This window comes from Molothrus ater, chromosome 17 (genome assembly GCF_012460135.2).
Source record: "Molothrus ater isolate BHLD 08-10-18 breed brown headed cowbird chromosome 17, BPBGC_Mater_1.1, whole genome shotgun sequence".
Taxonomy (NCBI): domain Eukaryota; kingdom Metazoa; phylum Chordata; class Aves; order Passeriformes; family Icteridae; genus Molothrus; species Molothrus ater.
The window spans coordinates 9,837,650-9,862,896 of record NC_050494.2 but is presented as its reverse complement, the minus strand read 5'-3'; the positions used below and the strand labels follow the sequence as shown (position 1 = coordinate 9,862,896).

At 41.0% G+C, this 25,247-nt stretch overlaps 1 protein-coding gene across 3 annotated transcripts in view; it reads right to left on the bottom strand.

The window, feature by feature from the left end:
• Positions 1 to 25,247, bottom strand: part of DIDO1 (death inducer-obliterator 1) — a 52,708-nt gene that overhangs the window by 10,849 nt on the left and 16,612 nt on the right. For all 3 annotated transcript variants that reach the window (XM_036395831.2, XM_054516649.1, XM_036395830.2), the window contains 14 exons: positions 24,538 to 24,727; positions 22,847 to 22,951; positions 21,627 to 22,536; positions 21,004 to 21,322; positions 18,886 to 19,098; positions 18,155 to 18,380; positions 5,476 to 5,926; positions 4,454 to 4,613; positions 3,926 to 4,042; positions 3,605 to 3,709; positions 3,024 to 3,159; positions 2,346 to 2,892; positions 1,360 to 1,513; positions 292 to 381 (listed from right to left, as the gene is read on the bottom strand). In XM_036395831.2, coding sequence (XP_036251724.1) covers positions 292 to 381; positions 1,360 to 1,513; positions 2,346 to 2,892; positions 3,024 to 3,159; positions 3,605 to 3,709; positions 3,926 to 4,042; positions 4,454 to 4,613; positions 5,476 to 5,926; positions 18,155 to 18,380; positions 18,886 to 19,098; positions 21,004 to 21,322; positions 21,627 to 22,536; positions 22,847 to 22,951; positions 24,538 to 24,622 — 3,618 coding nt within the window. In that variant the 5' untranslated portion in view covers positions 24,623 to 24,727. The remainder of the gene's footprint in view (positions 1 to 291; positions 382 to 1,359; positions 1,514 to 2,345; positions 2,893 to 3,023; positions 3,160 to 3,604; positions 3,710 to 3,925; positions 4,043 to 4,453; positions 4,614 to 5,475; positions 5,927 to 18,154; positions 18,381 to 18,885; positions 19,099 to 21,003; positions 21,323 to 21,626; positions 22,537 to 22,846; positions 22,952 to 24,537; positions 24,728 to 25,247) is intronic.

The following is a 25,247-nucleotide window of genomic DNA, read 5'->3' as shown; positions in this document are numbered from 1 at the left end:
ATATATTAAATGATAAGTTCATTTTCTTTAATATTTGAATTTCAATCTTCAGTATTTCAGTTAGAAAATAGTCTGAAGATTTAACTACTGTGCAGGAAAGAGAGAGCAAGGTTTACAGCTCAATAAACACATTACTAAAATAAATAAAAAATTTCAAAGAAGTGGTTTAGGTAATTTTCCATGTGTGATCTATGTCAGTATTTGCTGTTTACTACTCTGTATTATAAAAAGTTGTCATTTTACATTGCTGTCTATTTCTTCTGGGTTTTGCATAGGATTTTAAGTGAATACCTTAGAAAGTGAAGATTTGAGTTTGCCAACATAATCCCAGACTGTCTTCGGTGAGATCCTCCCACCAATGTGAATTGTGTCAGGTAAATCCTAAACAAGAAGTATTACATGGTAGTGTGAGAAAAACCAAAAATTAAAACTAAAAAAGGCAGTGCATGTTTCCCCATCCCAGTAGCCCAGTGGACAGTTAAATTTTAGTAGACTTTGTACTTATGTTTTTAAATTCAGACAGACTATTCCTAAACTTGGAGGTGTTTAATTATGGCATGTGACCCAAAGGCCACAGGATACCTGGAACAGATACACACCCCCAAACATGGAGAGCAGCAACACATCAAATAGTTCTGTATGCCCATTACAGGGAAACTATAATATATGTATATATTGGCTTTTACAGGGAAACTGCTATATGAAATACAGCTTTTCTCCACATTTGCAGTGACCCCACGTCATTTGAATTCTGGTGAATTTCCTGTCATGAGGACAGTGAAACTCTTTTCAGCAAAAGCAGTACTCAGAAGAACAAGCAAGCCTACTAAGTCCTAAACCATACATTTGTAATTGAAAATTCTTAAGTCACCTAAAATACCCTTGAGAGAAAAAAAGAGAAAGAAAAACCTTTCTACTGTCTCATGATTTGAATGTACACCCTCTCAGAACAGTATCATCCAACTGGTTTTACTTGAAAATTAGTAACAAGGATGATACTTTTCATAAACAGCTGAACAAAATTTTCTAACAGATCATATCAGTGACCTGTCTAGCTTGATAACAGAACAAGGCACGCACTTTAAAACACTGGCTCCTAAACAAGGAAGCTGATGTAAAGCCATTACTCCATGGTAGATCCTAAGATATGTATAAACACGTTCAAAGACATTAGAATTCCTCACAGATTTGCGAGGAATTTTTAAAAGGCTGAGTTTTTTCCTTGAGCTACTTTTCCTATTACTACAAAGATGTCATTTACCACTGCTACAGTTCTAATGTAGCTCTATAAACACACAGTGCCCCCAGCCTTTCTAGCACCAGGAACTGCAGCACAGACCATTCCAGACACACACACACCTCACTAAGATAATCAAAGCACCCGGACACTGGATAGGCTTTAGTGACAAATTTGGCCACACTCTGCATGTTAATAAATCCTTTCCAAATGGTGTTGAGACGAGAGAGAAAGAGGGAAGTGTCGCTGTCCTGAGGTGAGCGAGGCTCTGAAGCACTGCAAAACAAATCCAAACAGAAAGGTTACAGAATGCCAATGAGGATGGGCCCTTTATTTTAAATTTTCTTCCCTCCTCCTATTGATCTGATACTTTCTTTTGAATAAGTAACATCATTTTTACTAGATGCTTTGTTAATGTTTTCCATTAACTTGGTAATAGTTAAAAAGGCAATAGCAGAAAATAAACTTGTAGCTGCAGACAGGCAAAGAGGTGCCAAAAGGTATGACTTTTATAAAACCAGTTATAGACTTCTCACTGATTAAGTAAACAATATCCTTCAGAAAGCGATTCTAAAGTAAAAGAACTTGCTATGAAAAAAACTATTTTAACTGTAATTGCAAAAGGATATACTCAGCAATAATTATTTTTAGTATTGTGTATACTCAGAATGTGAAGGAAATCCACTTCCTTTCAAGCTGACTAATTGGTTAATTTTAATTCATATTTAGATGGAACAGTATTTTAATACAGGATGAAAACGGAAATAAATGCCTCTAAGCAATCTCTCCCATGCATTGTCTTTCTAGATATTAATGTATATTCAGATTCTAAGTCTGCATGACACCCTCAAGTTTTATTTCTTTGCTGGAACACTGTAGAATCTTTGCTGATACTCTGTGCATCTGTTGATGCACACACCGATGCTCTGAAAACTTTACCAAGCTAGAGAAAGCCAATGAGGAGAGATGGCATTTTAAAAATGTGAATCAGGCTCCCTGAACTTTAAACCTCAACAAGCCTTTTGGCTGAAGGAAAGAGAACAGGATATGGGAGACATGGGAATCTGTGTCCCACAGGAGGGATGTGGCAGCTGCTGAGGATACGCACTTGATGTTGGGTGACTGATGAACCGCCAGGTATCTGGGATCTGGTGAGGAAGAGGGTTTGGTTAATATTGATTTGGGAACAGTCATAACTGGTTTGGAAGTTTCTTGTTTGGTTTCCCCTGTGGAGACTTTGTCAGCTGCAGGCCCAGGACGTAGGGCCGGGGTCACGGTCGTGGAGGAGCTGCTCATGGCTGTCCTGGGGTCTCTGCCAGAAACTGTGACGGTTGTGACAACAGGGCCAGCACAGGAGGCAGCAAGAGCAGAGACCTCTTCAGGTACAGCAGAGTCTGTGCTGTTCTGGCTCTGGCTTGTAGGAATGTAAGTCCCTTCTGTGGCTGGCTGGGAAACTGCTTCTGCTGCTGGTTCAACATCAATTTCCATTGCATCATCAGCGACGGGCTCTTTGTCAGGCTCTGCTGCCGGGGCTGCCGCAGGACTCTCATACTTGGCCTGCACTTCTGGCTTTGATTTCGACTCCACTTTCTTAGCAGAAGGCCCTGTCTTCATCTTCTTAGCTGGTATCTCATCTTCTGATGCTGAAATCTGACCTATAGATTTATATCAAGCATTTTTGATTAGTATTTAATAGTAGTTTGGAGAAACTATTTCAAAAAAAACCAAACAACACTTAAGTAACAGCTCTTTCACTTTGCCCAAGGTGAGCATTGGCAATAAATACCTGTACAGATTTTACAGTTCAGGTCAAAAAGATGGGCTCGATGCTGACTTGTTGTATCCTTCAACATGCTGCTAAAAACATCTAGAGAAGGAGGACTGTTCAAATTGGGTGCAGTTCGGGTTGACTCCTGCTGTTCCTAAAAGTGATTAAACACAAAAAATATCACAGCTGATCATTAACTTCAACAATAAAAAAATACTTGTAAAACTGTTCATTCAGTTTTTTAAAAGAATACATAAAAGTCCTTGCTTAAAGCATATCATGTTAGATGGAGTTATCACATGATATGTGTCCAAATTTCAAGCCACAGTGCTTTTAAAGCAGAGCTCATGTTCAGAAAGAAAAGAGTTTTCTGCAAATTGGCATCAAGGGCTGAAAAGTATACAGCATTTTTGAAGTGCCTGCAAAATACACCTATCAGTGGCTGTTGCAGTCCTACACACTTGAGGAATGCTCATAGCACACCCAGAGGGCAAATGATATCCCCACAGTTCAGTGAAGCAAACTGCCCAAATGTGAAGCCCTAACTGCCATTTCTCCCCCTCCACATCCTCATCTGAAGGAACAGCCCCAGCACTCACATCAGAGTCAGATACTGGTGGAGAATCCTCCATATTGACAGCAGGCACATGTTCCCGTTTTACAGCTGTCTTCTTGATTTCATGAGATTTGATTCTTGACTCCACCTGAGAGAAACAAAACTGTTGGTTAAAGCTCCATATATTTATTTTACTCTGTACTTTGCTATCATTTGGTATATGGTAGGGAAGAAGTGTATTGAAACTGAGTGTTACTAGTATTTTGTTAGGAAGAAAATGGTACATTATTGTATAATGGGTGGTAAAGGTTAGCAAACTTGCTCTTAATTTGTGCTTAAAGACATAGGGAAAAATGTTACTTACTGCCTTAGCTGGTTTCTCTTTCCACACAGACAGTTCTTTAGATAACAGTTCTTCTGGCTTCATTCTCACCAGTTTTGACAGGGAGATTTCCTCACGAAGGACACGATGGAAAAGTCCCTGAAAACAGAAGATACTTTTGCCATGCTGAAGGGAACCTGCTCAGGTAACTGGGCAGGCAAAACCTGCTCCAGTTTCTTAATTCTCTGTTAAAAATATCACCTTCTTATAAACAAACTTGGAAAGGTGCAGCAACCAGAAATCAGGGATGAAATAAACCCCAAAAATAATAAATACATCACATCAAATGCTCAAACTGTATAAATACCAATTACCAACTAAAGTAGGCTTTGAATTTCTACTTAGATAAAAATATCATTAAAATGCTCAAATGGCTTTATAATAACATTTTATCATTTAATTCATAAGTCTCTATTTTGAAACTCCTAATGTTGAGGGTAGAGTCTGACATACCATTCAAGCCCAAAAGCACATTTCTATACAAGTTTACTGTTTAAGAAAATTCCAAACCTGGTTTTTGGGGTCCTTGAGATTGAACATGATGCTACGGTATTTGCTCTTGTATCTGTTGTCTGTCACTTGGAACAAATTAAACATCTCCTTCTCAATATTGAGTGCCACTTTCCCTACTTCACTCTCTGTCATGACCAGGTCATCGCTGTCATTGACTCTGTTGCAAACAAGAACAGGAATGTGTGGTTACATCAGGGGTAAATGGTTAGGTACAGTCACAAAAAATAAATTTTTCAGACCTGACCTCAGCTCCTCCTCACGCAGAAGGGCATGAGACTCCTTTAAATGAAGCCTCAAAGCCAAAATCTATCTCAGAAGCTTGAACTCTGGCAAACTTTAATTACTGCCTGCAGATGGCCATGGACAACATGGCTTTGGGAGACTTCTGCTCGTGGCACTGTCACCTGGAGTTTCTCTGCCAGGAGTGACACAGGGAGCCCAAGGACCTGACTTTCAGTCCTTGATTCCCTACTGGGACCAGAATTGCCTTTACAGAGACAATACCAGAGGGCAGTGCTCTATGGCAAGTCTTTATGGTTGGCATTCTCTTTAATAATTATTGTGGGAAAACCTGCATTTTTTGGTGTTATTTTTTTCCTGTCCTAAGTGATAGCTGCCTGTTGACAAGAATTTCTTGTTGTTGATTTTCATGTTGGGACAGGAGGCAATCTCTCCTTCAGTGAGCTTTAACAATGGTATTTCCTGTACTATGTTCCCTACAACTCTATATCTCCAGACTTTAAATCTCAGAGCACCTACATTATAAATGCTTCTATGCTGTGATTTAATCCTTCTACTGTAATTGCCTCAATATAAATGGAATAGTGAGGTTTCTTTTTATAAAAGTTTTATCACATGTACATTTATTTTCTATCAAGAATTTTTATTTCAAATATAAACCTGAGATGCTGATTGCACTTGTAGTCATTTGTTGCATAAATTCAATCCCTCAAAATTCCTTATCAAGACAAACTAAACTCTCCATGCAGCTTCCTAGATAAAGTGTTTTGAATTCCCACCTCTTCCATAAAATTTCTTTCAGGGATCGTCGAATATTCTGTCGAATCTGAGAGTTGGGCTGTGACTGGGCAGGACTGGCTGAGGCTTTGGCTTGGCTACTTCCAGCTGCAGCTGACACGGAAGACAGTGAAGGCTTTTTGAGTCCCCCACTCAAACTGGAAGACGCTGGAGCTGCTTTCTTGGCAACTGATGAGCCATGAGGGAGAGGTGACTGTTTGGAAGGAACACTGCCTGACGAAGGCCAAGGTTTCTTGGGAATGACACCTTTGAAACTTCCAGCAGGTTTCAGTGGTGGTTTAGTTAGTGAGGTGTTGGAGTAGGATGGGGACTTCTTTGAAGGCAGATTTTTGGGGACAGAAGAGGGCTGTTTCTCCAGGATAGTTACCACAGCCTTCTTCGGGGCCGATGTGGACTCTGCTCGATCTTCGTTCCTTTTCTCTTCCCTTTGAGCTGTTAAAACAAAGAGGAAAATACAATATTAAAGGCTTAATTTTATAACTTCATAGTCATGAAGACCTAATACCAATATATAAGGAAAAGTCAGTGAAATACCATCTCCAGGAAATAGCTACCAGGCAAGCAGTTTAAGCTATTTATTCTCATTTGCCTTGTTAGAAATGGTTTTTAAAATCATGCCATGGTTGACTTGTTTGTTGAAAATTTTGTGCATAAGAAAAATATGGGGGATGGAAAGGCACCACCTTTAAAGATTCTTGAATGGGATTCCATGGTTAAGCTTCAAAATCAACCCAAATACTTACACATATAAAAAATAAAAATAATGCAATACAATCCACACACTACATTTAAACAGAGAAAGTCTCACAGCACTTTACAGAACTAGTTAATTACAGAGGTTGACCTGATGACAAAGTCCATGAATTTGAAATTGTACTGGTATTACCCTAAGTTGAGTATTACTGAAGTTTAATAAACCTATTCAATTCCTAGCTAGAGTCTAGATTTAAAGAATATTTAAATATTAACACTGCTGTCAGGCTGTAGTAATTCTCACTATTCTCACCATCCTAATATTCAGTTTTCCATTGAAAATCCTAATGTTACAATAACTGATACATATCATATACAAGAAAATTTACGAAGTCTAAATAAAAGCTCTCATTTTCACACCTGTAAAAGGTATACTTGCACAGGATTTTAAAAACAAGTATGTTTCTAAATTGCATTTCATCTGTACCACCTTCTGGCACTGAAAGGAACAATTCAACCCAGCAAAAAAAGCCAAACCCCAAAATACACACATGCCCCTACAACAGAACATAATTTCCAAGACATCAAATTTATATTGGGTAACAGCAGCATATGGATCCTGAGAGCACAAATGAGGATGGGTTCTGAGGGAAACTACCAAAACTCAACTCCAAAAACAGAGTTGTTTCAAACCTTGTTGAAGGTCTGTAGGTTTATCAGCCCACACCCCTTAGGTGCAATGTGCAGGACACCTCCTGGGCAATATTCGGGAGTTCCAGTAAGTTTACCAAGGACCAACTGGTCACTCTTCACCTCCCAGGTCTGCTCTGATGAGAGCAGAAATCACTGGAAAAGGTCTAAACTGTCCTGAGATGGACTTGATAAGGGACCAAGCCCTCCTGGGGGGGCCTGGTTCTAAACACCCCACACATCAGCATAATTTCCCAAAGTAATCATCCCTCAAACTGCAGAGGATTTAGCATTCTTAAGGGACAAATGATACTACCTTATTTCAAGAAATGGTCTTGCAAATCTCTGCATGCCCAGTGGAGACCAGCACTTCCCTGGACAGCAGCCTGCACTCCCAGCAATGCCCTCACATCCCCCCTCCCTGCAACTGGCCCTCGGTGCTGGCAGCTTCCATGGACACTGGTGGGAGAGGAGCCAAGAAACACCACAGGAACTGACCTTTTGTAAGCTGAAGTGCAAGGGTGTGTGCTCAACTTCTGCTGGAGCACAAGAAACCAAAAGATGGAGAGACACTCTATCTTTGTCCCCAGCTTTCTCCTAGTATTTTACAGCTGAGGATTTTTTTCTGAGCCAGATTTAACTACTTGAAGTGTAAAACAAAACCCACGGGCAAAGTACATTAAATCATTTCATAGCCTGTGATGATTTTGCTATAAATGAAATGCAATTATTACCCTCACACTTCTTCCAGAGTTTTCCCTAGACTGGCGTCGATTCCTGTCTGACTGAGCAAGGGACACCTTCCATGTGACCCACAGTGTCTCTCTGTATGTATCCCCTAACACTATTCCAGTTGTCAAGAGGACTCAGACAATGCCAGGAGGGAGGAAGAGGATAAGGAACTACTGCTGATATGGTTGATTTGTTCAAGCAGGGTCCCCAGAACCCAAGAAGTAACCAGCCAACCTATTTTGAGGTCAGTCTTGAAGAGACAGATGGCAAATACCCAAAACGTGTGCACTGGTAACACTGCAGGAATTATTCCCATTCTCTTGCTCCTGGTTTATTTCTCTTCTGCACAGACCTGTACCTTTCCAGGCAGGTAGGACAGCAGCACACTCTGTGACCTACCACAGCAAGGCAGGACAGAACAGTGGTTTGCAAAGTGACAGCAAAATTCAATCCTCAGTATTAAGATGTTTAGTTCTTTGTGGTTACAGCAGAAATATGACTGTAAATTTATTCTCAATCCCCTAACCACTACCTATTTAATGATTAGCTCAAAGTAGTTAACAAAAACTACATTGATAGAACTAAAAACAGAACCAAGATGTTTTGTGTCCATCAGATGTTGTGTGTATATAAGAACTGTACCCACATCAAACACCTTACTGCTACAAACAGCTATATGACAATAAGAATAAAGATTTGTAAAATAAATAAATAAATAAAAGCTACTAGTACAAAGCTAGATTGACATTCCTGGGGCTGAAGGTCAGCAGAGTCTGTAAGGTCCAAGGACACACAGAGGCATCATTTAAGCTGCCAGCTAACACCATGACTATTCTTAAGGTGTGTGATTTTATGCTTCTTTAGCCAACAGAAAACATGCAAAGAGCTCCCAAGTATCATGCATGCCTGACAGTTGCAAGCTACAATCCTATTTTACACTAATTTCTAGTGTCTCCTGAGCAGGACTTGTTGATCAGACATGGATGGCACAGATTCTTTATGTACTATAAGTGACTCCTTCAGTTCTCCAGAACTACCAAGGTCCTGTTCAAACTGACACTGTCCAATCAAGCGTGTGCAGGTTTTGATAAAGAATCCAGAGATCCTCTGTACAAACAACCCATGACACCTGTACGTGAGACTAATCTAAAAAAAACCCCTCTTATCCTGTTTTGACAATGAGAAATCAGATTTTTTGTCCTATTAGGTTTTGGGTTTCAGTGTCAATGTGCTGCCCCGTAACTCAGCTGAAGCAACTCACTGTGCATTACACAGGTCTTATCCAAGACCCAGGAGCAGCCAGTGGAGGGTGGTGAAGGAGCAGCACTGGCTCTTGAGGTGGCAGCTCACTCTCCTACTGATCTATCCACAACATGAGCACACCCCAAAGCTGACAGCACCTCCTGACAGGTATGGGAACATGGTAGGTGTCTGTTTGGAAGCACTAAAAGAAAAATGTGCTCTTTTCTGAGAGCAGTATGCCAACACATATGGAGCTTTACTTCTGAATGTATGCCAGGGCTGCTCAGCAAATGGATGAGACAGATCATGGAGCAGGCATTCCCTCAGCCCATGATTTCCAAGTGCTTGGCCCTGCAGTCTATGGGCAGCATGAGGAGAAGGCACAGTCAATTCTACTGCACACACTGGCCACTGTGTTTTATACTATGGTGGGTCTGATCTTTTCATCAGTAGCTCCAGTGCACTTATAATAAATGCCCTAAACCAAACTGATATAAAAGGATGAGACAAGCACTGAACATCAGCCTATCCTACCTAAAAGATTAACATGGAGTTTCACCACTGGCAGTTTAGAAAAAGGCATTTAGTGGTTCTTCTATTCAGCCATTTAAAAACCCAGGTAAACCTCCGTGGCTTGACGTCAGAAACACAATTCCTAATTGCCCCAGTTTGTCCCGTGGGCCACTTGTTAGGTGAGGAACAGGATCCTAACTGACTGGAGAGAGGTGTGGGCTAAAGAGACCGAGGTGCAGCTGCAGCTAATGAGGCCAACACGCTCCCAGGGTGAACCCAAATGAATCCTCTGGCAGAAACCCCTTCATTCCTCCCAGGCTTAACAAACAGCATTGCTTGGTGTGCTCACTACAGACAGAACCAGAACCCCTCCCCTGAGGAAATTCCCCCTGAAGTTACACTTGACATTACAACACCCAGCCGGGCATGAGGCTTCTGCATGCAGAGCAGGACAGAACTGCCACAGCAGCTGCTGGGACAGACGAGCCTGACGGTTCCAGGTACTTCTGAACCTCTCAACATGGTGGCTCAGCACTGCCAGGCCATTGTGGAGGCCCAATTAAGCAGGATTTCCACAGTGTAGGGTTGTTAACTTTACATGAAGGATTTGCAGGCTGTACTTGTATCCCAGTCCCTCACCAAGACCCAGAGGCTGGGTTTTACACCACCAGCAGGTACATTATCCAAAGGAAACTTTGTTTCTTCTCCAATCATTAAAGACTATTTCTGTATAGCATTTAAGTCTATTCTGGTTCTTTCCCCTTTCCCTCTCCACCCAATCCTTCTTTGGAGTTAGAGCTTTCGAAAGCCACTACAAAAACTAATCCCGATTTCTATATAAGATATCTCATTTGTGATGAGCTGTTCTGCTGAAACTATTACCCACTTCTTTCAATTTTTAAATACTAGAAAAAATGTGCTATTCCTTTTCTCTGTATAGCTTTAAAATTATTTAAACCACAGCTCTTCAAAAGAACTTTAATTTCTGGCTCTAGTTGATGTTAAAACTTTTAAATGCCATGAAGATAAACCACAGGCTGTTACACCTGAAGAGCCCATTTCACAGTGACTCCTGTAAAGCTGGTTTTTTGGTGGTTTTCTAAATTTAAAAAAGCATCACAGCTCCTCTTACAGGACATTAAAACACTTCTGTGCAATACATCTTGCAGCCATGTAGAATACTGTAATTTTCTACACAGAATTAAAATTTTGGCATAAGGCTGTTCATACACCAGCACTACTGTCTCTGCTGTTCAATATGATCTTCATGTTTCCCCTGTGATCTCTTCCATCTACATTAATCTACTTTCTTTCCCCAGGATAAAATTCCTTCAGGCAGTGTGAGGAGCCGATGTCTGTGTCGTGTCCAACTTGCACAGAACTTTCTGCAGTGGGAGAAGGATGGCAGGAACCCAGCACTTCAGGGGGCACTGTCCAGCAGAGTCAGCCCAAGCCTGTCTGGATTTTACTGCTCCTTTTCAGACTTCTCTCTCACTACAATAGTTTTAGGGAAAAAACCAAAACTCCATGACTAACTTCAGTCTTATGCACAATATATGAATTTCTGTGGCACCAACAGTAAGAAAACTGGTAATTAACATTTTTCTTTAACAATAAATCTGAAATATTCCACAAAATTAATAATGCAACCTAAGCAGAGAACAGCCACTTGTGATCCACCTGTTCAAAACCGGATCATATTTACTGCTGTTAAAAGTAGATTTTTCTGCCTTTAGAGGGAAGAAAATCCACAGTGCTGCAGCAGTGCAGTTGGAATAAACCCATTAATACCTGTTAGAAAGTATATACACAGGAGGGAGTAAAGCCAGTGTAAAGGCTGAGCAGAGCTGAGCAATTCCATCCTGTGACAAGAGCTGATCTCTAGAGGCACCAGCATTGGCCCTTACACCCAGCTGCCAGGACACAGGTGTGCACAGCCCAGTGGAGCCAGTCAACCCTGCAGGACCTGCCCTGCCCTGCCCTGCCAGCGTTTTGGGTGTCACACCAGACCCGGACAGTGACCTCGGCCTCCAAGTCCTGCGGCTCCTCAGGCTCAGCCGCAGGTGGCTGCGGTGGCCGTCCCTGCACCGTTGTCGCAGCGCTGCAGCTTCTCTGCTCCGAGCGGGGCAAGGTGAGAGCAGCCCACTGGCCTATGAGGGAAACACCTCACCCCTTGGCCAGTAGCTGAGAATTTAACAACCACATTTCCCCTCTGGATAATTGTTGGAGAGGACAGGCGGGATTTCCCAGCCTCCACACTGGTGTGGTTCAGCAGTTTCCCACTGCCACTCAGCCCATGTCCCAAGAGGCGCCATCTGACACAGCTGTGTGATGATGACACCCTCCTGTGTGACTTGTGACAGGAATAACCTGAACAGAGCAGAATTTAACCAACCCCCCCTACCCCAAGCAGTGGTCACCACTGAACTTTAATCCACGAGTTCTTCCGAGGTGCAACCTTTGGGAACTGAAAAAACGGAGTAAAAGACGCGGGTGAGCAGGTGCTTTAGCTGTCAGTCCTCAAGCACTCCACAACGGGAAGCTACTTACCAGTTCCGAGCCAGCTGTGCCCGTCCTCGCTGCGGCCGCCTGACATCTGAGCCCCGGGCAGTGCTCGGCGCCGCTGGGTGCCCCGAAGCCCCCTCTGGTGGCACCGAGCACCGCTGCCCGCGGCTGTGCAGATGAGGAGCTCCGGCACCGCTGCAGCTCCGAGCCTGTTTCACTGCTCTCTGCTCACACCTGCTCCTGCAGGGCTTTCTGTCACTTCCCTCACAGATAACTCAGTGCTAGCCCTAATTCACACGTGGTGAGCTGCTCTTAAATCGGCTTCAGTGTTAGTTTTCACTGTTACCTGCCCCATCTCCTTCCACTTGCAAGACCAAATCAAACTTTATTGAACACTAGGGTCTGGCACATGCTGCCTGCCCCACTGCTGCTCTTTGAAAGCCTCCATCAGTTCTGATCTGTACTGCAGTTAAGCTGCCTGTGTGCCAAGCCTCTACAATTAGGCACACAAAGTAAACCTGTCCCTAAAGTTAATTCAGGAGACTCAGAGACAAGGGCCTGCCTTTCCTGCAGTGATTTGTGTTCAAGCCAACCTGTAGCTCTGTGCTGATGCACATCTGTAGCTTTGACACACAAGCTTTATTTTAATCTGCATGATACTGTAGTGATCTATCTGATTTCCATTAGACAACTGCATCTTTACTCCTACCCCCCTCCTGAGGGAGAGAAACACTGTCTGAGGCAAAAAAAAGGGCTTCTTATTTTCCAGTGTTCATGGATTGGCATCATCACTCCTTGCAGGGACAGGCCATCTTCAGGTTCCAAGTTCAGCACAGATGGGACACAGCGAATCAGCAGCGAACTTGACTCTAAGTGCAAGTGATCACCTCAAAAAAATCCCTTTTATTTGGGGACTAGCAAAGAACTTTTTCACTGGCTATGCAGTCAAGTGAGCAAGTTCAAAAACTGAAGTAAAAGAAAGCAAAACAGCAAGAGGGTGGTGAGTGTTTTTAATCAAACTTTCATCACTTTCAGTGTTGATGATGAGATAAACCACCCTCATATGCACAGTGCCTCTGGAAGCTGTACCAGGTCTCTGCCCCCCAACCCTTCCCCTGAGCAATGGTTCTCACACTGAAGCCAAGCACCCCTGATGGCAGGAGTGCTGGCCTGCTGTCTCCAAGTGCCTCAGGTGTGCTGCTGGGTGTTTGAGAGGCACGTGCCAAGAGCAGGGACCAGCCTTCCTAACTTAAGAGATGGCAAAAATCTTCACGTGGCTGCCAGCCACAGGTGCGACATACCTTGCAGAGCAGAGAAGGGGAGCTCCAGGAGTTCACAGGCAGGAGATGAAAATGGCTCCCCAGGAATCCCATTGCTCCTTTTAACTGGCTGGGTCCCAGGGGATGTTGACTTCAGCACCACTATGGTCTGCCTCCCTCCACAGGCAGGGCTCGGGTCTCGTGCCAGCTCCAGGCCGGCACAGCCCCTGCCAGTCTCACAATGGGAGTTCAGCACTGGAGCCAGGTTATTCTGCTGGTTATTCTGCTGTACAACCCTTCCAAAGCCACGTCTCCAAGGCCAATTTTTCAGAACTTCTGGCAGACTCATCTTGGGTATGCTGATCATTATTGGTCTGTCAGCAGCCCTTCTGAAAACTCCTCTAGTTCAAATGTCTAGGCCAGACCTGCATGCAGGGCAGCCAGGTGTCCCAGAAAGTGGACAGTACCAAAATCAGTAATTCTTTTCATTTTCCTGGTACTATTCAATACTTACTGCCTCTCAGGATGGGCCTACATTGCAGAATACAGCATTAAGCAGCACATTTTGGCTTTCTAGGAGTCAATTCAGATGCCAGCAATAGTTCAGTTGTAACAGTATGGAACCTGGCACAGCCTAGTTTTTCCTGTGGGGAAGCACTCATAACCAAAGGAATCCAGTTTACCTACAATCAGTCCTGGCAGGCAAACATATCTATGGCTTAAAAAGCAAAGTTTCAGTAAAATATTATTTTAAGTTAAGCCAAACCAACAGCAGTATATCCACATCCACTGCACCCAAGAGCCACAACTTCAGGTGGCATGATCTTGCCTCAAAAGCAGCATTAAACTGGCACCAGCCTGTGGGTAGACAAGACCTCATCTTTTACTCTTCATATCACTACTTACAGCTCCCTACATCACTATTACTCCTGAACCATAAATCCTGTCTTTAGTGCACTCTATATTCCTCCTGCTCTCTGTAGAGTGGTTTATTTTCTTTCTTTCCTCTCTTCATGCTGTTATTACATAAAGAAAAAAGAATAATCAAGACACAAGGAAATGCACACATAAATTATGCATGCTATAATCCTGCCATTTTGATACCCACAGCAGTTTCTGCTGGTGGGGCATCCCACTATCCCTGTGTTCCATTCTCAAAGTCTCCTTATTTTGTTAGAGGTGTACAGGAACAAATAGTCCAAGATCTGTAACTACACACACACATCCTACTCCCTTTGTGTGTGGAAAAGTTCAGCTGCAGAAAAGATTAAAAATACTGAAAATGGGTAACAAAAGGAAATTTGTATCACCAGAGCCAGGGCTCCTCCTTCCAGGAGGTGGCAGCGTTGTCTCTTCGGAATTCCCTGCTGGGAAGCAGGAGCAGGACCACAACCATTGACGGTTTCTCTGAAGGAAACACTCACCACTCCCCCTCCCTTTCCAAACCCCACTCACTCTTTAGTGAAATACTGGTACCACATAAGGTATGACCATAATTTGCTATAAATTCACATTGTATCTGTCTGGAGTTAATGCAAACAGAAGTTACAATGTAAACACAAGTTCAGTGATCGGGCGTGACAAGGGCTTGCTGCTCTGAAGTTCTCCCACAAGAACAGTAACTTAAGGCTTCCTTTTGAGCTTTTATCTAATAAACCCTCCTCACTCTCCTGCATGCTTAGCTGCTCTTCTCAGGAAAAGCAGGCAAGATATTTAAACCCTTTTAACACCTGAATTTAGTAAATTATCACTTTGTGTATTTAAGTCTAATAAATCAGGTGAACTTCAAAGCTTTAAAGCAGTAATGAATACTTAGCATATTTAGGACTGGGTAATTTAAGAACTAGGATACTACAAATGTTTACCCTCCTCCCTTCCTTTGGGATTAATTTTAAAACCACATTTGCTGCTAAATTCTGCTTGACAATTATTAGCAAAAATACAGAAAAAGTCTCTTACAAGTGTTGCTGTTGTAACACTGATCTCTGACCAATGTTCATAAATCTCAACAATCCACATACTTGTATGAATTTGGAAGCCAGGATGACTTCTGACATGCAATGTAAGAGCTGAGCACTGCATATTAAATTAATACTAGTTTTGCTACCAAAAGTAAAAGCAACTCTTCTGAAAGGGAATGTGACTCAGACCTAATTTCCTTTTATACGTGTCCTTCAAATGCTGTCTGAAACTTCAGAAGTACTTGTACTTCATATTAGTTTATCAAATCAAGGTATTTCCCATGCTTGTTTTTAAATTAATCAAATTAATTTTCACTGGGCACAGAAAGATGGAAGAGAGTGTCATTTTTCAGGCACCAGATTCTGGTGTACCAAGTCACTTTTAAGTACAGCCCTAACTCATATCCCCAAAAGATATAGGAAAAGTAAGGAAGTGAAGAAACACAAAGTAATGGGATAACAGAAGGAAAAAAATGTGACTGTTCTGCATTACGAGCACCAAATATCCCTTTTCTAAACAAATGCAGAACAGGTTGGGAGAAGGGCCCTGGTGGTAGGCTGAGATGCAAATACACTATATGCTCTGACCACCCAGTACATCTTTGAAAGTGACTTGATTTCTTGGTACTATTTAACAAAACAGCTATCTCATGTAATAACAATGAAGTCTTGTAACTCACAAGTACTGAGTAAATACATAAAATAAATCTATGTTTGAAATTATAAACTGTCTGATGTAAAGAGTATTAGAGTGATTCTGTCAGTCAGGTTAAGTTTTCTTAATTCCTAAAAGGCCTCCTGCACTGAAGTTGCAAACAAGGGTTTGGTGAACACGGCTGGAAGCTCTGGAAGAACAGTGCCAGCATTCTGAAATGCTGCATTTGGAAGTCGTTTGCTTCTTCTGGACTACAAGTTCTTCATAATCAATGGTCAGAAATGCAGATTTCTAATCTGGGAGCTGCTTGGTTTTAAGATTTGCATCTAAACCAGACTATGTTTGGTCCAATGAACATGTCTTCCTTGACACACTCAGACTTAAAGAGACTTCTCACTCTTAGAAACCTGAAGTGAAGTGAGATGACTCTCATGAACTCCCCTAATGCTGTAACTCTTAGGTTTTGAACAGCATATAAAGATTTCTTAAGAAATAAAATTGGTAGAGTACTTCTGCATTTGGTGCACTGGCAGCTTCTCAGGATGATTACAGCTCAGGCCTATCCACTGAAAAAGCAGGACACATTTTTTCACAAATACACAAACAATTTATCTGGGCATTTAGTAATGGCAGAGTTCCACATATCAATACAACTTACCTTAAAAAAAAAAATCTGAAGTTCTTCCTTGCATTTGATATGAGAGTTCTTCATCACACGAACTAGGCTGTTCTCTATTTGCTGCTAAAGTCTGGTATTTAAAATGTTTTGGAATCAATTTCACTATTTAGCTGCAGGAATCCAGTTTTCTACTGGAAGTGGTTAAATCTGTAAAACCTACAGTGTGGTAAATCTTAAAAGCAAAGTTCCTTAAAAAAAGCCTCAAACTTTCTGCCTCAAAAACTGTATTCCTGTCTCAGGAAAAAAAAAAAACAAACCCTACAGGAATAAGGACATTTAAGGTGAAATAGTTCTATGGACAGCTGTAACTGTTACAGTCAGAAAAAATCTGATGTAAAATAAGCCCTTAAAGTTTCACTTATGTCCTTCCACTAATTTTAGTTATTTTTAAAACACTACTGTTTCTGACAAAAAAGCTAAACTTTCTTTAAAATAGTCTAAAAGGAATGGCAGTTAATTGAAATATATACCTTAAGGGAGTTTACTATACAAGAGGTCAAGGGCCTAATATGCAGCAAAAATACACAGAGAAAAATTACAACCATTTAACTTGATGTGGGTAAAGATCATTAAAATAAGTGTGGTATGTGCCTTGTTCATCAATAGCAATTTAGGGTAGCTGGTGTTCCCTCAGTGCTTAAAAGCTCTAACTAGAAAAATCTCATCTTAAATATTATTTATAAGGTTATCAGTTACTTTACATGTAAGTGTTCAATAATTAGGTTTACTTCTGAAAATAAAATGTAAATTGGCTGAAGTGCGGTTACAAAAGCTGCGAGAACTGAATTTCTGATTCATTACTCTTCAAAGGAGTAATGTGGAGGTCACGTGGTTTGTAACTGAAATGTCAGATTTCATCTCAAGTTCCATAACTGCATTATAAAACTACTCAGAGTGAGTCAATCAAAAAAAATGTCGTAAGCAAAAAGAGTTGTTCAGGCTTCAAAGCAGTATTTACTTACCTTTGCATGAATTACAAGGATGCTACTCAAAACCTGCAAAAATATGCAGGGCAGTATCTCTGCCCAACATCCAGCAGAGATGTGCTCTTGTGTGTGTGGATAATGTGTGGAATATGAACAGAGAAAGGGAAAAAAAAAGAAAATAGAGATAATAGAGTTCTGCCTCCCCCCCAGCATACAAGTAAAGGATGGTCCTTAAGTTATTTCATGTAAGAAAGAAAAGCAGCAGGAGAATACTTGACAGTTAAAAGCTGTTTGCAGAGGTGTCAAGTATCGTTGGATACCACGCTGAAGATTTCACTCTTGGCACCAGGCACTGAAAATGCAAGACCTGAGAGACAGGTGCCAAATCTAAATTACAAAAATACAATGAAATTAGTACAGGCAATTGCTGATTCACAGTGCACACTGCACAACCTTTTTGTAAAACTTAACACAAATGTGTCAATACTTACCTTCTAGATTAGAAACAGACACTTTCTTTATGGGAATGATTTCAAGCTTAACCATGTAGTTTTCATCCAGAAATCAGCTGGGTAGATCAACAGGCTCTTAATCATACAACTGTCATATGATACATATGAAACTCCTAAAAGTGTCTCTCATTAGTGTGTATCTGTGTGAATCTTTGAAGGTGGAGAAAAGGAGCTTGGTGCCACAGTAAGAAAAAAACCCCCAAATCCTAAACTCCCTAGTTCTGCAGAGCCAAGAATGGATGGGTATTCAAAGAAAATATGATTATTCAGGAATATCCCTAAGCCATACATACATTTGAACAACAGTGCAGGTGAAATGGCAGCAGTCCTTTCAGGCTTTACAGCATTGTAATTATGATCGCTGGCCCAGGACGGCGTGATGGGCTCTGCCGCTGCCTCTCGAGCAGGAGCTTGGCTGTTGGCCTCAGGCTTGGCTGTGCTCACAACAGTCTTCTTCACATTCACCTCTCTTTTCTCAGGCAACTGTCTCTTTTGGTTTGAAACTGGTTTGATGCCCACCTGGGTAATTAAAAGTAGCTTGATTAGTAATAATCATCAAATGTATTGCATTTCATAAACAAGCAGAGAGAGTTACACACACGTACACCAGTTTCTTTTATAGTAAACTCCTTACTTTTATAGTGCACCATTTTAAATTACTTGATTACTCCAAAACCCAGTAATGTGAAATTCAGTTTAAGAAGCCAAAATTAGTTTGACTAAAGTAAAATAAAAAAGAGGTAATTACTTGAAATAGTACTTTCTTAAAAGTCATTGCCATCTAGACAACCCTTGCAAGGAACTATCTCCATCTAGAGGCAATTATTAAGATTTTTTTTAAACTACAGGAAAACAATTTATTATCCTTACCACACGAAAAGGCAAGAGAATAACAACAAAAAAAGTAACAGAAAGCTCCTCTTCAGTGCAGGACATGGCAGTCTTATTTAAGTCAAAAAGCAGAGCACAGAAATAAGGCACAGTGCTCCAGGGCAACTGCTCTAGATCATGGACACAAGCTTACCTGCTGCTGAGGTTTTGGTATGCCAGGCTTTTCAGATTTTGGTTTGATCTTCTCTTTAGGTTTTGGTTTTGCATCCTTGCCAGAACTCAAGATCTTCATGGTGGCTGCAGCATGTTTGAGGATGCAGTCGTTGCTGCAGTACACGGAGTCAGGCTGGGCCACGTTGAAACAGCCGGGGCCGATGCACTTGGAAGCACCAGGAGCTTCAATTACCTTCAATACAGAGAGAAATGGAGTGAGGTCAGACTTCAAAGGGGAAACAGCAGGAACAGCCTCTGTAACATGGAGAAATGCTTACACAGCTCATGTGCAGACTCTGCAGCTCTGACCTGCACAGCTGCCAACATGAGAACAACAGCTGTTCATGACATAACACAAACAACCCATACAAATGTAAGAATTTCACTTCTCTAACACATTTTTTTCAGGATGTGCTGCATTTTCAAGTAGTTGGTCTGCTAGTCCTGAGATAAAGGAGGCTGGTTTCCTAAATTTTCAAATCCCTTAAGTACACAAATGCTTTTCACTGATCCTTTACATCATGTGAGAAATGTCCTTAATAATGTAATGCTGGGTTCTCAACAGCAAGGTCTCTAAACCATCCCATCAGCTGCTGTCCCCAGCCATGCACACATGTAAGAGGAAGCACTCAGATATCCAGGTGTACAGATTATTCTTGCTCTATAGGTTTTACCAACTTTAGTTTTAGAAGTCTCCAACTTAGATTCTTATACACAACTTTCATGTGGCCTCCTATTCCCTACACATTTATAGGTTTGTCTCTGCAATCTGAATTTTCCTCTAATTCAAAATCACTCTCCATTTATATCAAGGTGTTACAGATGAAGAACTACCTCTTCCAATGTTATGATTCAGAAAATAACACATTCCTTGAAAACAGAGTGAATTAAGTTGAACTGTAGAAATACTTGAAAGCTTTTTGGGCTCCAACCCATCACCTCTGGAAAATTACTCCTAAAAACAATACAAGATACTCCCAACTATTGTAGTTCTAAACAATCTCTTGCCATTTGCAATTACCAAAAGTCAGTTTTTCAGGAGTATTTCTAATTAAATAAATATTGTTTGCACAGTGCAATTGACTTCTCCGCAATCAAAAGTCAGTACAGAACTTTATCTGCAGCAGCCTGATAAAACCTGGATTTGGGAATTTTCCCATTATGTACACACTTAACAGAGAAGTAAAGATAAAGAGCACTTGGTGATATTCAGGAGCAGAGCCAACACCAACAGCACTGGACTCTCAAAAACCTTTGTGTGCAAAAGTGAACAAATGTATTGGAAAATATTTTTGAGAATACTGTTTTCCACATATTTATCTCAAACCATTAAGTATTTATATATTCAGCTCAAACTGTTCTGTCTATACATTAATCTCACTGTCCTGCCATGGTCAGCTCTACATGTCCAAGATACTGGCACTAAAATCCAGCACCTTAGGCAGAACAAAGACAAACACTGCAGCACTTGTTTTTTTTAGTTCATGTACATTAAGCTGAAGAAGCTTCTATGCCTTTCCAATTGGATATGGAATTTTAATTACAAAATTTCAACTTCAAACATTGAAATAGTTCCAAATACATCTTTTTAGATTTAAAAAGGCAGTATAAAGAAATTCCCTATTTGCTGATAACCTAAAGCAGTATAGGACAAAAATCAGAATTTCAAAGACTAACAGGAAGTGCAGCTGGCATTAACTCCAACAGAGACTTTTTCACATTATGTAAAAAGTTTCACTACCACTGAAAATGTCCAAAATGTTTGAGATTATTTCAAAGATAATATAAAACAGCACAGCATTCTAGTATTTTTATTAAAAGAGTACATCACTGTTTGACTTCCAAAACAGTATTGAAAAAGGGAGAACAGCAAAAACTATTTCCTACACCTATATAAAATTTTTAAATCCCTCACTTGAAACTAAGTTTTAATTCCTGTACTGACAGAATTATGGATAAACTTCTGCTAGCCAGCAGTGTTTGGTGGGCTGTTCAGCTTATGTGTAGCTTTAAAATCAAGTCAGATTTATAGTCATACAGGTCATTGTCTCATGTACTCAGTGAAACATGAAAAATAAGAAACAATTAAAATACTTACAGGCTGAAATATCTTTAGTTTTTTCTTTCCACTTGGATTTGCAGCTTTTTCAATCCTACCCTTGATTCCTTGGTCCTCAACTGATTTTTGTTCAATTGTTCCTATGCTTGTGAATTCTGTGCCATCCACATTTCCTTGCTCCATTTTAGCTTCCTGCTGGTCTAGTTCTGAAACAGGCTCATCCTGTCCCTGGAGAATGGTGCAGTTTGGACAGATATAGTCCTCACCATTCCTCTCCAACAATCGCCCTCGAGCCTCAGAAATACCCACGCAGTCACCATGAAACCATTCCTCACATCTATCACAACAAATCATAAACCTGAAAAAAAAAACCCACCAAGGAACAGTAAAACACTGTGAAATGAAAAGACAATTAACATTCAGTGAATATTTCAAGCAACACAACTTCAGCACCCCAATAAAGCACCAGTGCACAGTTCTGCCTCACTGGTTATTCAGTATTTGTTTATCCTCTTTTTAGTATTTGTTCCAAACTCCTTGCCAAAATTCAATATACCCAAAAGCTCATTCAAAAAATAACCACTACCATCTAATTTAATTTTTAATCACAGAAAAATTCCAAGTCCTTGCACTGTGTGTCTGCAGCTGAGCCCTTGGCCTACCTGTTGTTGTGAGGCTGACGACAAATACAGTACAGGGCATTTGGGTCGTAGATCTCAGACTCAGGTTTGCTTTTGGGCTGTTCTTCAGCTTCCTCATCTGAGGCCCCCTTTGCACCAAGAGCAGGCTTCTCCTCCTTCTGAGTCTCAAGATCTTCAGTGTCCTCCTCAGACACAACCACCTGACTTGCAATCTCAGTGCTGTCTGCAGTCTCAGGCTCCTGTTTGACAGGCAGCTCAGACTCATCCTGTTTTTCAGGTGTGACATCACCTGCTTTGGCAGGGTCTTTTTCGGAATTCCTTTTCCTCAGGTGGTTCTGCACATCCTTCAACACCAGCTGAGAAGGTTTCTGCTCAACACGTTTCTTTCTTAGCCGATTCTGCAGTTCCTTTAGTGTTAACCCATCACTGTCACTATCAGAAGTAGCATCTTCCTCTTCCTCCTCCTCCTCTTCTTCTTCCTCTTCTTCTTTTGTGGGTCTGCTTTTAGGGCTTTTCTGCTCCTTACAACTCCTGGTGCAAATCCTGCGAGTGACAGGTTTGGTATCTGGAGTGCTCTCAACACTGTCTTCAGAAGCAGTTTCAGCATCAGTGGCTGGCCCAGAGGCTGCTTCACTGGAGTCCTCCAGGGTAGTGGGAACGCTCCTCCTGCCCCTGCGCCTCACCGTGGTCAGGAACTCTTCCACCCTCTCTGTGCGCTTGGGCTGCCGCCCGCTCCTCCTGAGGTTGGTGCCTTGCTGCTGCTGCTGGGGCTGCTGCTCACTGGAGTCCACATCAGCATCTCCTGCACACTCTCTCTTGGCAATCGTGGTCCTCCGAAACCCCCAGGTTTTCCTGAACTCTTTACTTGTTGGCTTGACAGACTTTTGTTCCTCCTCATTGCTTTGCTCACCTTTATCATCCAACACTGATGCTAAAAACAAGGGAAGCGTTAATAAAGTGCTGGTGATCAATGATGTGCTTTCATAAAACCTTTTTTCAACATGTTATTTGCTTTGTGACATCTATGTATCTCTACTTCATATGATGAGCCTCCAAACAGATACAATATTTTCTTGTGAATGCAATACAACAGCAGTAGCAATTAAATACATCACTGATCACTGTGACAACACAATCCAGCTGTTCCTGTTACAAATTCTTTAGTTATTTAAAATCATTTACACACATACATACATGATGGACAAATAAGCACATTTTCAATTGCAAAGAAGAACCCTTACCAGGAGAACTGTTTTCCATGTTGTCAGTATTAGCTTCAGACTCTAATGGAACTGTGTTTCCACTTTGTTCCATAGTACAGGCAACACTGTTCCCACTCTGAAACGCTGAACAGAAACAAAATGTCTAAAACTCTCATTCAAAACTATTCATAGTCCAAGTAATTGGTAAATATTCTGATTTCAGTATTAATTGTAACAGGCACTTGTATTTCAAGCCACAAACGTTCCTTTAAAATACTAAGTTAAACATATGGCTGTGGATCCTGTACTGACATATTTTATTGAGTAGCCTTAGGATTTCTGGTATTTTCTGGTATTTCTCAAGAAAAAAAAAAAAAAAAAACACAAACAAACAAGCAAAAAACTCCTTCATGGTATGTATCTACCCCCACAGCAGTTCCACTCACTTCTGTGTGGAATGAAATGTAAGAAAGATTGGTCCTTGACATGGTTGTTTACAGAAATGTTTTCAGCCTACATGATCGACCAGAATGACCCCCAAAAAAAACCTGATTCAGCAAAGAACCTCCAACTGTCACAGACTCAGCCATGAAAGAAAGAAAGTCTGTGCTGACAACCAGATCTATTTTCTCATAAGTCTTTCCCACCTTATTAGAAGACTCTTTTATTTAAGAAGGCAGAAACAAGTGACAGAAATAAATGTAGGATCTGCATTTTGATAAATTCAGGAATAACCTGGTTTGAACAAGAATTAAAGCTGATATATTTCCAATGAGCTGCATGCCCTGGAACTGCTCCTATGGGCACAGACACTGCTCTGCAGCCACTACAGTGACATTGCTCCCAGGGAACTGGAACATGCAGTAGTAACTGCACCTCAAAGAACAGGATAAATAGAAAGTTATTTGAAAACAAAGGACACACCCCAACTCTCCCCAAGATGTTTCTGGGTATGTGCATCCCTGGCTGAGGAATTGCAAAGGTACACCAAAAGGGAACATGAGCAGAATTCCTAGATAGCAGCACTGAAGGATCAGATGCTTTTAACAGATGTACATAACAAAGCTACAAGGTTTCAGAGACGCCCTTCAGCAAGCTTTTCCCAGTTTTCCAGTGTTCCCTGGGAATAAATGCTTCCTTTATTTCATATACTGCATCACTTCCATCACTGTTCTGTCTTGACACAATCCCTCCTCTGCAAATCCTCTGCTTTTGGTGTTAAATGTAACACTGCTGGAACAGAAACGTTAAGGGGCAGTGCTATGGAAATAAAAAACTATGCAGATTTGTTGAAAAAATTAACACTTCAGTTGTAACTGTGAATACTATAAATGTCACTGGAAAAGCAGCAGACGTCAGAACATTAATTTAAATAGTAACTCATTACTTTTAACATTACACACAGAATAAAAAGTGAAATTTAAGCCTGTAGTACACAGGCAAAGAGCTCAAATTGTCTCAATCCAATATGAAATTCCTTTAAGTGCCCCCATTAAAAAAACACTAATGATAAATTTTTAACTTTTTTTAACAGCACTAAAATTATATTTGTACCAAAAATGTCACAATATAATTAAGAGAGCAAGTCAAAACAGTTAAAAGTCTACATCTTTGTTTACTCTGGAACATGAAGAAACATTCAAACCTAGAAGCAGAGGTTACCCAAATCTGAGATAGAAATTTCAGCTAAAATGTAAATAACTAAGAAGGCTCTCCAATGTCCTCTGTACCTGACACAGCATCAGAGGCTCGAATGGTTTCTCCTTGAAGGGCTGAGCCAGAGGAGGGCAGCACAGGATCAGAATCATTCAGCATCCTCCAGCCAGCACATGCTGAATTTCCTGACTCACAAGTGCCACACTGAATCTCTGAGTTGTCAGCAGGTCCAAATGCTATCAATCCTCTTTTTCCTGCTGGCTCCTGGAAAACAACAAAGGGACAAAATAAGGCATCGATATATTTATTAACAGATCTTACTGTTGTTGAACTAAATTTGCAATTGTTTTGCTTCTATTACATTCTAAAGCAAATTCCATTATTTTGTCCTCTTGACAGTTCTGCACTTTCAGAAATACACTGGAACTGGAAAAGAAAAAGTCAAAATTAAGCAATACCACCTCCCCGGTTACCAACAGCCAAGACCTCTGAAAGAAATACAAAAGATGATTACACTCTCATTATTCATTTAGATTCAATTAAGATTTCCAGAACAGTAACAAAACTGTAATGAAGAATTTAGTCCATGTGCAGAACTTAAAAGCATTCTGGGAGTGGAATTTACTAAGTGCAGTCAATGAAAAATACAGAAATGCTTTTAAATTCCACCAGCTTACAATAGGGCAGATTTACAGATTTATACAAAATTTCAATCCAGGAGACACTGCAGCTTTGAGTGCCTGAGTTTGATCATCAGCAGGCAATGCCTGCACTAACCCAAGTA